At 29.2% G+C, this 13,949-nt stretch overlaps 1 protein-coding gene across 5 annotated transcripts in view; it reads left to right on the forward strand.

The window, feature by feature from the left end:
• Window positions 1-13,949, forward strand: part of LOC103313947 (uncharacterized) — a 102,823-nt gene that overhangs the window by 81,107 nt on the left and 7,767 nt on the right. For all 5 annotated transcript variants that reach the window (XM_064357334.1, XM_008198561.3, XM_064357333.1 and 2 more), the window contains exons 4-5: window positions 12,571-12,706; window positions 13,126-13,259. In XM_064357334.1, the coding sequence (XP_064213404.1) occupies window positions 12,571-12,706; window positions 13,126-13,259 (270 nt within the window). The remainder of the gene's footprint in view (window positions 1-12,570; window positions 12,707-13,125; window positions 13,260-13,949) is intronic.

Here is a 13,949-nt window from a genome sequence, read left to right on the forward strand (position 1 = left end):
CAAGGGAGTTTGTTATTCTACCAGTGCATTAATAACAGGATCGGTTGCATTCGATGCCAATTTTGTATTGATTTTTGCTACAGCAACAACACCCACAAGTGGCTATTTTTGATGCAATCTGCTTTATTTGCGTTGCAAAATTCAAACTAATTATTGTAACAAGAGAAATTTGATTTGAACGAAAATTCCTTGAAAAATATTGAAATTTCGGTAACAAAATTTTTAAAGTAAAAACTTTATTTGATTTAGGATACGTCCTTTATTAATTCCTGTAGGAGGTAAAATTAAAACTTAATTTTTACTGCAATAACAATAACAAATAACAAAAAAATTAGTTGTTGAACTTAAATAATTATTTTAAATTTGCTGTTGTAACATTAGTTTGTTTTTCTGGAAGAATTTTTCTGTTTCTAAGATAGCTAGAAAATAACAATAATAATATGAAGAAGGAGACAAAAAAGAAGAAGAAGAAGAAAACTAAAAAAATACGAAAACAAAATTAAAATTTTCTACAAGTTGTTTCTACCACAAATTGAATCAAAAAATTGTAAAGCTAAACAAGGTTTTGGTCCAGACATAAATGAGAAATATAAAAAAAAATAACAATGTGATTGAAGAAAAATAAAAAAATATATAATTCCATGTAACAAAATTATAGAGAGGAAAAATAAGGAAATAAGAAAAACAGAAAATTCATTTTATGAGAAACATTTTGTATTTGTGTTTAAAATTGCTGATTTTAGAATTTTTTAATGTCGTCAGACGAACTTTATTGTAGCATAAGTAGATATTATAAACAAAACTTCGGCGAAATGAACTCACAGTATTTTTTGTGTAATTTGTCTCTGATAAGGTAAGTAACTTTAATGCTGAAAAACAAAAAATCTGGAACAAATAAATTAAAAAAATTGTGAGATTGAAATTTCGAAAAACTAACTGAAAAACTGAGAAACTGTAAAAACTATACAGGGTGACCATTTTTCGAGCTCTACCATGAGGATTTCAGTTATTATAAGATATACGAGGTAGGTTAAATTAGGGCAAAGTTGCGCACGTTTATGCTGAATTATTATCTGAATGAAAATTTGATGTGTCATTTTTAGAAAAAAAAATAAACATTTGTAATTTTCTTTTTTATTTTTTTAAGCGAAAACCAAAAGAACTAGACGTTTTTAAGTAGGACATTCTTTAAGCACTTTTTTACAAGAAAGCTAAATCTGTTATTGTCTTTTTCAAGGCGTTCTTGATGTTAAAGTTACAACACTCAACTTTGGTTTTTCTTATGGGCACCATATTTGACAATTGTATTTTTGAAAAGCCTTTTTGTTTGTGATTACAATGATATATCACATGATATGTTTAAAATTTACATAGTCATTAAAATTAAGAAAAAAGCGTTTTTGTCAAGATTGCTTTGAAAAAAAACGTCAAAAATTTTGTTTAACAAATTGGATTTTGACAGTTCTTTTAAATAGTAGAATTTTTAAAACTTGGTCTAGTTTTATTTTGCGAATTAAATTAAACCTCCAAAATCTAGTTTGTTTAAAAACAAAATTGTTGGCGTTTTTTCCAAAGCACTCTTCGCAACAATGCTTTTTTCTCTATTTTGATCAGCATGTAAGATTCAGTCATATGATGTGATACATCGTTCTAATCAGAAACGAAAACATTTTTTAAAAATACAATAAGCAAATATGGCTTCCATAAAAAAAACAAAGTTAAGTATTGTAACTCTGACATCAAGTACGCCTTGGAAAATACGATGATAGATTCAGATTCTTTGTAAAAAAGTGCCTGAAGAATGCTTAAGTTGAAAACGTCTAGTTATTTTGGTTTCCGCTTGAGAAATTAAAAACGAAAATTTCAAATTTCAGTTTATTTCCAATAATTCAAAAACTAAAAATGACACGTCAAATTTTCTTTCAGATAATTCTTCAGCGTAAAAATGCGCAATTTTGTCCTAATTTAACTGACCTCGTATCTTTTAAAATAACTGAGACTTCTATGGTGGAGCTCGAAAATCAAACACCCTGTATAACTGTAAAAAAAACACTAATAAAGTAAAACAACTATATTCTAAATAAAAAATCAATACCTAAACTAATAGACTAAAAAGCTAAAGAACTGAAAAACTAAAATAGAAAAAATTAAAAAACGGATTAAAATGCTGTAGAACTTAGTGACTGAAAGAATGATAAATTAAAAAACTCTAAAACTACAAAGTTAGGACATTAAGGACTGGTTTATAAAAAGCTTTGTTAAAATTTAATTCGTTGTTAAAAGTTAATGACGCTTCTATAAACCAATTTTAAGTAAATGGAAAACTGATGTTATAAAATTGGAAAACCCCAAAAAACTAAAAATTTAGGAGTTAATACGAAATATGAAATAATGAAGAATCCAAAAAGCTGAAATATTAAAAACTTTTAAACTGTGCGATTGCAACACTAAGACACTATGAGATTAAAAAACTAGAAGCCTGAGAAACAAAAAACATTCAGTTGTAAAATAAAAACTATCAAATTAAAAAATATGATGTATTATTTTTAAGTTTAATTCTAATAAAAAATAAATAAACATATATTCTATTTTTAGTTTAAAGTTCAGAATATTTAAAACACATTAAGGATACAATAAGTCAGTTTAGAAATTTAAAATGAATAAAAAAAAATAAAAATTCACTTTTTTAACAAACTTATTTAGAGTTTCAAAAAAGCTCTTAAAAATTGTGAATTAGTGTTAGGACGAGTTATTTTCCTAAAATGCGGTCTCTACAGATCACACAATTTGCTGCAGACAAATGTCTGACACTGCCCAGTTTTGTTGAATTGATTAAAAAGGTTGGCTCATTGATTAAACATTTTATGAGGGGCCCTGAAATTTATCGACGCGAACGTCAGTTCGGATCACTGGACCAATGTATCAATCACCCGTCGTTTTTGAAGTTTTAAATTCAATTATTTCCGTTATTTAATAAATAATTCGACCGCATCTATCTTATTTACAGAAACTATTTTCCCTATTATTACAAAGTTTCTCAATTATTCTCGTTATTTAATAACTAATAGCCCAAAACGAAAAAAAAGTGTGAAACTATTCCTCTTACGTGGAATAACGAGACGCAAAGTTGGCAGCGAGCAAATCGATATCTCTATAATTATTTAGAGGTAAAATTTGTAATCGAATTAGTTCGAGCACTCGAGCTTAAGTTCCGTTGTATCCCATAATTAAGAAAGATTGAAAGCGTTATAATGTATCGATGAGACAGGATTCGGCGACAAGTGAAGCTCATTAATAATTGAATTCACGCCCTGGTTCACGATTTTTTATTAGCTCGTATTTACCCAAAACTGAATGCTAATGAGTTCGTTTCTTGTGTTCACAACATTATAGACAGATATTCGAAATTTGTATTCAATTAAGTGGATTCGAAGCGCACCTGCACCTTCCCACCCGATCGTACAACAAGTCAGGAAAAAATTAATTAGGGGCGAAAAAGTGAGCATAATACACTTGTGCAATTATTCGCACGTCGGAACAAAGCCGCCTCAAGACCCAGCACACAATAACACTCTCACAATTAGAGGAAAAAAACACACAAGTGGAGCCACGCAACGTGCACAACAACTTTAGGCTATTTTCGATGAATGAATTATTCATGATATAACTTACTTATCTACCCTTTCTCGGTTTATTACTTATTAACTGTTGCTTGTTCAACATTTGCACGAACGAGAAGTTGGCAAACTTGATGCTAAAACGCACGCCCACCGGAATTGTCATCGTTTTATCGATCCGGATATTTATTTATTTATATATTTATATTTGCGAGCTGATATTTACCCAGAGGATCAAGCCAAACGCAAACAACCAAGGCGCAAATAAAGCTAATTTTATCGGAAACAAGGTTAATTTATTCTCTGGTTCAAACACCTGCTGAAGCGCTCATTTGGGCGATAATGACCGCTCACTTCAGGAAATTTCGGCTACAGGGTTAATTTCCAAAAAATGTTATATGTTCAGTGTTCCCAAACTGTCACTTAAAAAAAATATACATAAGATGATACATATACATAAGATGAAAGATATAATTTGTTATATATTTTAAGATTGAGAGTTTACAAATGATAATTAAAAAAACACGTCAATTTAGAAATTACCTTTACAAAGTGAAACTTTAAACTTTAAATGTTAGAAAATTAATCTTCCAATTCCTTGTCTTACCTAAAAGTATTTTAACGTATACAGAGTGTTTTCAAAATTAGCTGAATACACGTTTAAAAAATACATAAAAAATAAGAATCCTAAAAAAAGGACTTCCACTACCTTAAAGAAAAAAATTTAATTCCAAAGATATAATGTCTAACTCACTACAATGGAAATGATTCTTACAAGTTGAATTTTTGACCATTTTTCGAGCTCTACCATGAGGATTTCAGTTATTATAAGATATACGAGGTAGGTTAAATTAGGGCAAAGTTGCGCACTTTTATGCTGAATTATTATCTGAATGAAAATTTGATGTGTCATTTTTAGAAAAAAAATAAACATTTGTAATTTTCTTTTTTATTTTTTTAAGCGAAAACCAAAAGAACTAGACGTTTTTAAGTAGAACATTCTTTAAGCACTTTTTTACAAGAAAGCTAAATCTGTTATTGTCTTTTTCAAGGCGTTCTTGATGTTAAAGTTACAACACTCAACTTTGGTTTTTCTTATGGGCACCATATTTGACAGTTGTGTTTTTGAAAAGCCTTTTTGTTTGTGATTACAATGATATATCACATGATATGTTTAAAATTTACATAGTGATTAAAATTAAGAAAAAAGCGTTTTTGTCAAGATTGCTTTGAAAAAAAACGTCAAAAATTTTGTTTAACAAATTGGATTTTGACAGTTCTTTTAAATAGTAGAATTTTTAAAACTTGGTCTAGTTTTATTTTGCGAATTAAATTAAACCTCCAAAATCTAGTTTGTTTAAAAACAAAATTGTTGGCGTTTTTTCCAAAGCACTCTTCGCAACAATGCATTTTTCTCTATTTTGATCAGCATGTAAGATTCAGTCATATGATGTGATACATCGTTTTAATCAGAAACGAAAACATTTTTTAAAAATACAAGCCAATATGGCTTCCATAAAAAAAACAAAGTTCAGTATTGTAACTCTGACATCAAGTACGCCTTGGAAAATACGATGATAGATTTAGATTCTTTGTAAAAAAGTGCCTGAAGAATGCCCAAGTTGAAAACGTCTAGTTATTTTGGTTTCCGCTTGAGAAATTAAAAACGAAAATTACAAATTTCAGTTTTTTCCAATAATTCAAAAACTAAAAATGACACGTCAAATTTTCTTTCAGATAATTCTTCAGCGTAAAAATGCGCCATTTTGTCTTAATTTAACTGACCTCGTATCTTTTAAAATAACTGAGATTTCCATGGTGGAGCTCGAAAAATAAACACCCTGTATAACTGTAAAAAAGAAACACTAATAAAGTAAAACAACTACATTCTAAATAAAAAATCAATACCTAAACTAACAGACTAAAAAGCAAAAGAACTGAAAAACTAAAATAGAAAAAATTAAAACACAGAATAAACTGTCACTTAAAAAAAATATACATAGGATGATACATATACATAAGATGAAAGATATAATTTGTTATATATTTTAAGATTGAGAGTTTACAAATGATAATTAAAAAAACACGTCAATTTAGAAAATACCTTTACAAAGTGAAACTTTATACTTTAAATGTTAGAAAATTAATCTTCCAATTCCTTGTCTTACCTAAAAGTATTTTAACGTATACAGAGTGTTTTCAAAATTAGCTGAATACACGTTTAAAAAATACATAAAAAATAAGAATCCTAAGAAAAGGACTTCCACTACCTTAAAGAAAAAAATTTAATTCCAAAGATATAATGTCTAACTCACTACAATGGAAATGATTCTTACAAGTTGAATAACTTAAAAATTATATATGGGAAAATGTTTCTCTGTAATTAAAAATTTACCTGTTGCAGAATATTCCTACTTTAAGAAAAAAATTTATACTCAAAAGATGTAATTTTTATTTATAAGAAGATGATTTTTTCAAGCTATATCACGAAAAAATTTAAATGGAACATCCTTTCTTTATTTTTGCATCTAAAAGACCTTTAAATTGTCTCTCTAAAAACTTTTAAGTGTCCCTTAATGATTAATTGTAATAAGAGAAATTTAACTTTAAATATAAAAAACTACTATTCTTTTAGTAGTCGACAGATAACATTTCCAGCACTGACAATAACTCTCATGTTATCTTTATGCCATTATTCGTCATTTGTTACACTCAAATAACTAAAATTTTTATATTTATGGCAAATCTTTAAATACCCGTATAAAGTCCCACTAATGATTTGTGGTGGTTAAAGTGCTGTTTAGTAGTAATAACATAGTGCTCATTCATATTATTTTTGTTATTAACTTTAGGCATTTAACAATAAGAATTTAAAAATCTGAAAAGCTAAAACAAAAAATATGGTGTAATATTAACAAATTTCTTATTTTTTCTACATTTTTAATTGCAATGCGCTAAACAAATTTGAGTTTGAACTTTTCCCTTTAGAGTGGTGAAAGTCCCGTATTCCTCGGATTCTTCGTTTTGACGTAATATTTTTTTAAAAAGCGTGTTTTTGTCAAAAAGAATTAAATTATTTCTAAAACAGTTACTACAAGTTTAGATCAAAATAACAGTATTGAAAACTACCTCCAATAAAATGAAAGGTGTTTCATTTAAAAACACATAAGTTTATGTTTTATTTCAATTCTGAAACACTTTTTTCTCTGTTACGCCATTTAAAAAACTTCGATTTTCCATTTTAAACTTCAACACCTCATAAATTTATTTGAAGGCATGAAATTAAAAAGCATAATTAGGTAAACATTTTTAAAACGGGCTTTAGATTTTTTTTCAATTTTTTTGTTATAAGCAAAACAAGAAATAACTAGAAAAATAGAAACAAATAAAATACATTATTAAGATTACATTACGTTAACTTTACCTTACCTATATTAGTTAATTAATAAATATTTATGTTATTATTAATTAAATTAATTAATAAATAAATTTTATAATATACAGGGTGCTCAAAAACTGGCGCACCAACTCAGTGGTACGTTATTGAGAAGCAAGTGCAGATTACGGAAAAAATGTTGAAAAAATTCCTAATGTCATGTTTTAAAAAATCTGGAGCTACAAACTTATTGTGTTAACTTCTTTAGTTTTCAGTATTTTTTTATGTTTTTATGTTTCATACCAGGTAATCGTTCCGTAACAAAACGATGAATAATTATTTTTAAATTTACTATGAGATTTTAGCAGTTTTTTTAATTTAAAAAAAAATAAATTCATCCAAAAAATCACAATGTGTAGATGTGCCAACACTGGGAATTATTTCCTAGGAAACCGTTTCAAAAATAATTTATTTTTATTGTTGCTCAAATTCTATTGCGATCATGACTGTTAGACAACGTTGCCACATATCATTTATCTAAAATCCGTTGTTTATCAATAAGTTTAATACAAAGAATTTTTTTACTATTTTTACCTTTATATGTAACCAGTTCTCTACCACACACCATTGAGTTGGTGCGCCAGTTTTTGAGCACGCTGTATAAATTAATTTAATAATCGCGTTTCCAGGTTTAAACCGTGTTAAAACGGTAAAAAAAATCTTTATTAAGTTGAGTAACTTTTTCTATAAAAGAAAGACTTTTGTAAAAAATCTAAAAAGAAAAGTAACATTATTTTCGACACAATTCGGAGAATTTTTGATTACATTTAGCGAAATAACTACGTTTTAAGACAAAAAGCTCTCCAAACATATTGATGAAATTTTTTATCCTGTTTTGCGATTTTTTTAATTTTGCGAAAACTATGTTTCAAAAATACAAAAATAACATCATTTTTGAAATGGTTGGGTTATTTTTTTTAAATCTTTTTTTAAAAAAACATTCTAATTGCTTGTCTTACCTAAAAGTATTTTAACGTATACAGAGTGTTTTCAAAATTAGCTGAATACAAGTGGTGAAAGTCGCATATTCCTCGGATTCTTCGTTTTGACGTAAAATTGTTTTAAAAAGTGTGTTTTTGTCAAAAAGAATTAAATTATTTCTAAAACAGTTACTACAAGTTTAGATCAAAATAAACACTATTGAAAACTACCTCCAATAAAATAAAGGGTGTTTAATTTAAAAACACATTAGTTTCTGTTTTATTTCAATTCTGAAACACTTTTTTCTCTGTTACGCCATTTAAAAAACTTCGATTTTCCATTTTAAACTTCAACACCTCATAAATTTATTTGAAGGCGTGAAATTAAATAGCATAATTTGGTAAACATCTCTAAAAGGGGCTTTAGATTTTTTTTCAATTTTTTTGTTATAAGTAGAACAAGAAATAAATAGAAAAATAGAAACAAATAAAATACATTATTAAGATTACATTACGTTAACTTTACCCTACCTGTATTAGTTAATTAATAAATATTTGTGTTATTATTAATTAAATTAATTAATAAATAAATATAAAATATATAAATACATAATAAATAAATAAATTTTATAAATTTTATAATAAATAAATTAATTTAATAATCGCGTTTCCAGGTTTGAACCGTGTTAAAACGGTAAAAAAGAACTTTATTAAGTTGAGTAACTTTTTCTATAAAAGAAAGACTTTTGTAAAAAATTTAAAAGGAAAAGTAACATTATTTTCGACACAAAATATTTCGACTTCAAATCGGGAGTGCAATCCTTTAACACATTTTCATTATAAAAGCCACTGTGCCCTGTTTGTAACACAAACGACTAGAACCTGGTTTACACGATCCATTAAACATTTTGTAACATTTAGCACTCGTTCTGAAACTATAAATCGGAGGTAAACTATAATTGTTTATAAAATTACAGTAATATGTAGTGTTATTAAAGCAGGAATATGAAACAATTTCTTATTTAAAGACTGGTGTAGTTTTTGAATGTTTATGAAAAATTTCCGGGTTGGAATTCGTGCAGAATTCATGCGTGTGTGTGGTAAAAGTCGGACCTTCGTCTCGTACGCATAAAATGATGATGTAACTGCCCTTGCGGCATTTAAACTGTGGAACCTATCTGCGACGTGCCTTCGTAAATCGCGGCATTATTTAAACTCTTCTCGAGAGTCTCCTCGGGAGCACCGATTACCATTTTAATGATACAAATTGCGGCATCTTGCCGTAATTATTTCTCTCTCAAGTCGAAACGCAGCACCGAATCCTCTCGAGTTTCCGAATTGTTTAATTATTTCCAACTGTGCGTTTTTTCGCCCGCCTCACTAATTAGTTTACGTGTTATTCGAGGGACGCGAATGCGATTAACAAGCCGCAAACTTGGCACACCATATGACGAAAGGTGCAATAACACAAACGATGAATTGAGACGCCGAAGTTTCAAGACAATGAATAATTTCGCGCATCCGATGATGATTTTTTACGCTTGGAATGGGCCGCAGCTAATTGTGACAGAAGGAACGATAATTCATTCGAATTGGTAGTTCGGGACTCGAACAATGGCTTTTTTGCATAACGAACTTTATTGTTTTCGTAAATTAGAAAATTACAAGCGAACGCGAGGAACACGAGAATCGTTATATTCAAAAATTATATGGTTTTATGTCGATAAGACGTAATGTTGGCCAAATTGCATCTTAGTGCTTGCGAGGGTTGGCAGCTTTGATCTAAATTCTCTTTCTGACTTTTGACCCAATTTTTGTGCTTCAGGGGCCTACTGCGATTTCAGATAAGAGCGGGCGCCATCTGGCGGCGGGCTTACAGGCGCAAATAATCACATTTTTTCACTTGAATTTGATACCGCTTTGAGCACAAAGTGATCAAAACGACTGTTTCACTTGGCAAGACCGAATTTTCAAGCCGGATGTTCACAGAGGCACTTGTAAAAAATAACCAACAATCAAAATTTCTTGTTTTTTTGGCAACGCAGTATTTCTTTACCAATAATAATAGTAATTATAATTTATTTATTTATTTTCAACCCAATCACTGAAAATAAAATAAAAACCAAATAAACTATAAACAAAATAAAGATAAGAAAAAAAAATTTGCCTAACAAAAATTTAACTTAAGACGCAAAAAAACAAAATACCTATATTTTACGGTTCTTGTTCACTTTGAAGAATCAATGTTTTTTGAGCGATTTGCACGGAAAATGGATTAAAATTGTTAGCTCAGAATTAAACTAATTTTTCCCACTTTTGCACTGCAATTGAATGTTCTGTAAACTATCAAAATTTGAAAAACAATTAAAAGTGAAATTTGGTGGAGGCGCCGGGATTTTTTTCCCCATAATTCGAGATAGTAATGTACAAATTAATGCAAATGCTTAATTATTGCAATTTTTGGTTTTTGAAGACTTAAAATAAGTATACATTTTTATTGACAACCAATAATGTAATATGACGATTACTAACCTTTAGGTTGGGAAAAACGTCAAGAAATCCCAAGGTGAGTAATAACATTTCATCTTTTGATGAAACCTCGAATTCTTTTATTCAAAGTGTGCAGTAACTCATAATATTTTACTAAATGAGTACTTATGTTCAGTGAAAATAATTTAAAGCACGATAATAGATATTTAAATTTCAACATAATATCATCGTTCGTGGCTGTTATATTTTGCACGAAATAGTCAAAAACAAGACTGTTTTTGGCTCAATTCAGGGTTATCTGATAGTATTTTGGAAAAAACTTGGTGAATTTTTAGACAGGTAAATTTTGAAAGGTAAATACAGCAATTTTAAAAAGCGTTATAATGTTAGAAAAATATTTTTTTGCAAAAGCTAGATGTTTCAAAAATGTGCTACAATATAAAACTAGTGTGAATAAAACACTTCTTTTATAGGACGTAGTTTTTAATACTGTTTATTTTGCAATTAAATAAAAAATAAAAATGCAATTAAATTAAATTAAATACTACTTTTAAGTTTAAATTTTCTTCTGAAAATAGTGGAAATTCTACTTTTCTCATCTTTTTAGTTTTTATGTAATAATGTTTTTTAAAAACGTGTTTTTGCCAACAAAAAAAATTTTTTTTGATTATTTAATTTCTTAAATAAATAATAAACCATTTGGGTATTTATACGTAGCTGTTTCTTTGTGGACTAAACTTACATTTTTTATTATTTTGTCAATCCACAACGTCGTAAATTATGTGAAAAAGGCATAAGTGTTTCATATAATGTCAATTATATTTGTGTTACATTTGTTATAAAAGCTACAATGTCGCAAATAAAGTATTGAAATAGATGTTTTAATAAATAAGAACACAAATAATACAATAATAACACAGCAGAAAAAACGCTATATTACTTCAAAGTTAAGTAAGATTTCAAATTTGTCACCAACCAAAAATAATTATACAGGGTGATTTTTTAGAAAATAAGAAATTAAGAACGTTCCTTCAAACAGATATTAAAATTTCGAGCAATTTTTATAGTTTTCTGGCTTTTTTTGAAGAAATTTCGCTTAAAAACGAACAAATCAAGTACAATAAATCCAATAAAGCTTATACAAACACAATAAATTGCGCGAAATAAGATAAAATAACATCAATTTACATCAAATTGCATACGTGCTATTTCAGCCTAGGTGTTGGCAAAATTAATAAAAAAAATGTATGTAACTAAACTCTTAAAAAAGCGTAAATAATATTATTTTTTATTGGTAATTTATTTTGCTTATTTAAAACACCGCATGACATCAATAACCCAAGAAACGTGAAGATAAATGGCAGCTGTTTATTAACTTTTTATTATAATGACCATGATTAACGAAAGGTATACTGAGCTCACATTACGTTATTTAAAAGAAAAAAATAATATATACTTGCTCTATTTCGAGCACTCCGGCTACACCGTCGTGCTCTAAAAATCGCACGTGTTTTAAAAATTTTAATATTTACTTATACTTTAATATACTATTTTAGGCCTAAAACATTTGATAACAAAAACAATTATTAAGTATTGGTGTATTGCTTACAATAGTAGCACAGTAACAATATTAATTATTGTTTAAATAAAATAAATATTTTAATTAGAATTTGTAAGTATTGTAAATTTTGGTGGATGCGCCGGGCGAATTTTTTACATAAACTTTACTTATAACTTGTTAGGTTAGTTTGATTAGCACTTGTTAGGACTTTTGTCAGACGTCGGATCGTAACCCTTTTTCCTTGCAATTATTTCCGAAAGCAAAAGCTTGTCATCGAAAATTTGCATGAATATTAGATAATTCGGTGGTGCCGCTATGAATACATCAAATAATATTCACTTTAACGTCCGTCTCATCAGATATTCGGTTTCGGTAAGTTCGTCTGTCGTCGAATCTGAAATCCTCTGATCCGGTCACCGGTATAATCAAACAGACGTTACGTGAAGACTCAAGGGAGCCGACTTGAAAGATATCCGAAATTCGTTTGTGAATCAGCGCCGATAAAACAACTCCCCGTCTTAATAACCGCAAGTTTTGTTGTTACAGAAAGCCAACACTAGCGAAATGCAAATCCAACTCTCGAAATTAGATTTTTCAGCATCAGGATCATATTCCTGCCTGGTCTCTATGGAAACGCCGATTTTTACTAAGGATTCCAAGAGCAAGGAGCTTACGGTTATAGGTGAGTTACAGTGCGGCCAACCGCTCCCACATGGGGGAATTTACCAGTTATGTATCCGCTATGTGACAAAGAAATTTTTTTGTATCGGCCATAACATGAATTTTACGGGGTCGTAACGCAAAAATGGCCGCATCGCGTCACGTGACGCGCGAATACATGGCCTTCCGCGATGCTAATCAGTGGCAAAATGTATAATCAAGGTATTAAATGCCAACCTCTGAGCTTAATATTAAGCAGAAAAGCAATTAAACTTTGCTAATTTAACTTTGTTCTTTTAGCGATAAGAATGATACTTTCAATATTTCCGTGAATATTAATACTCTTTTCAATTCGAATTGAAACTTTTAATGAAACGAGAATTCCGTATTGACTTTTTCTGCGCCGTTTCGGGGATGATTTGTATTAATTTATGTTTCTAGAGCCGCAAGACAGCGACCCAACAATAACCTTCAACAAGAGCACTTACGAAATAGGGGAGGTATTAGAGGCAAATTGCACCACAGCTTCGGCCAGGCCGCCACCTCACATTACGTGGCTAATTAATGGTGAAAAGGTCGGTACTCGAATGTAAATTACCATTTTTTTCGCTCCGAACGAAATACGCAAAAATAGAGATTCTCAATGTGGAGAGTCTCGAACGTAAATCATGTCATAACTCATTTCAAGGAAGAGATAGTGCGATAGTTGTCGCACCCACGCGTTTCGCTTCTAATGGGGGTGATATATAATCGGGGGGCTGTGAATATTTCAAATGACAGGGAGTTTATCTCCAAAGTTGGGGAGAGTCGAAATTAATTCACCCTCAAGTATATTTTTATGTTTTGTTTGGATTTGAAGCGTTAAAGTTGGGACGTGGTTATTGAGGTAGGTCAGCTACTTGAAGCCAAACAAACGCCTATTATTGGTAGATTGGAAAAATTAAAATCGGCCGTATTTTACTCAATATCTCCAAAACTACGAATCATGGAACAAAAATATGACCAGATTTTGAATCCTCAGACAATTCTACGTCTAAGAGAAACACTTTTGGCAAAAATATTTAGGTATAGTGACCGTAATGATTTTTTATTGGTAGGTCTGTAAGTAAAAATTTTGACCAAATTGTTTTATTCTATTTTTTTTCATTATTTACATATTTTTTTGTAATTGTGACACTGATCATTTTTTTTAGGTTAGTACAAATTTGGAGTTAATTGTTTTATTTGGATTATTTGCACAATTTTGACTCGATTGCTACAAAATT

This window comes from Tribolium castaneum, chromosome 6, assembly GCF_031307605.1.
Source record: "Tribolium castaneum strain GA2 chromosome 6, icTriCast1.1, whole genome shotgun sequence".
NCBI lineage: Eukaryota > Metazoa > Arthropoda > Insecta > Coleoptera > Tenebrionidae > Tribolium > Tribolium castaneum.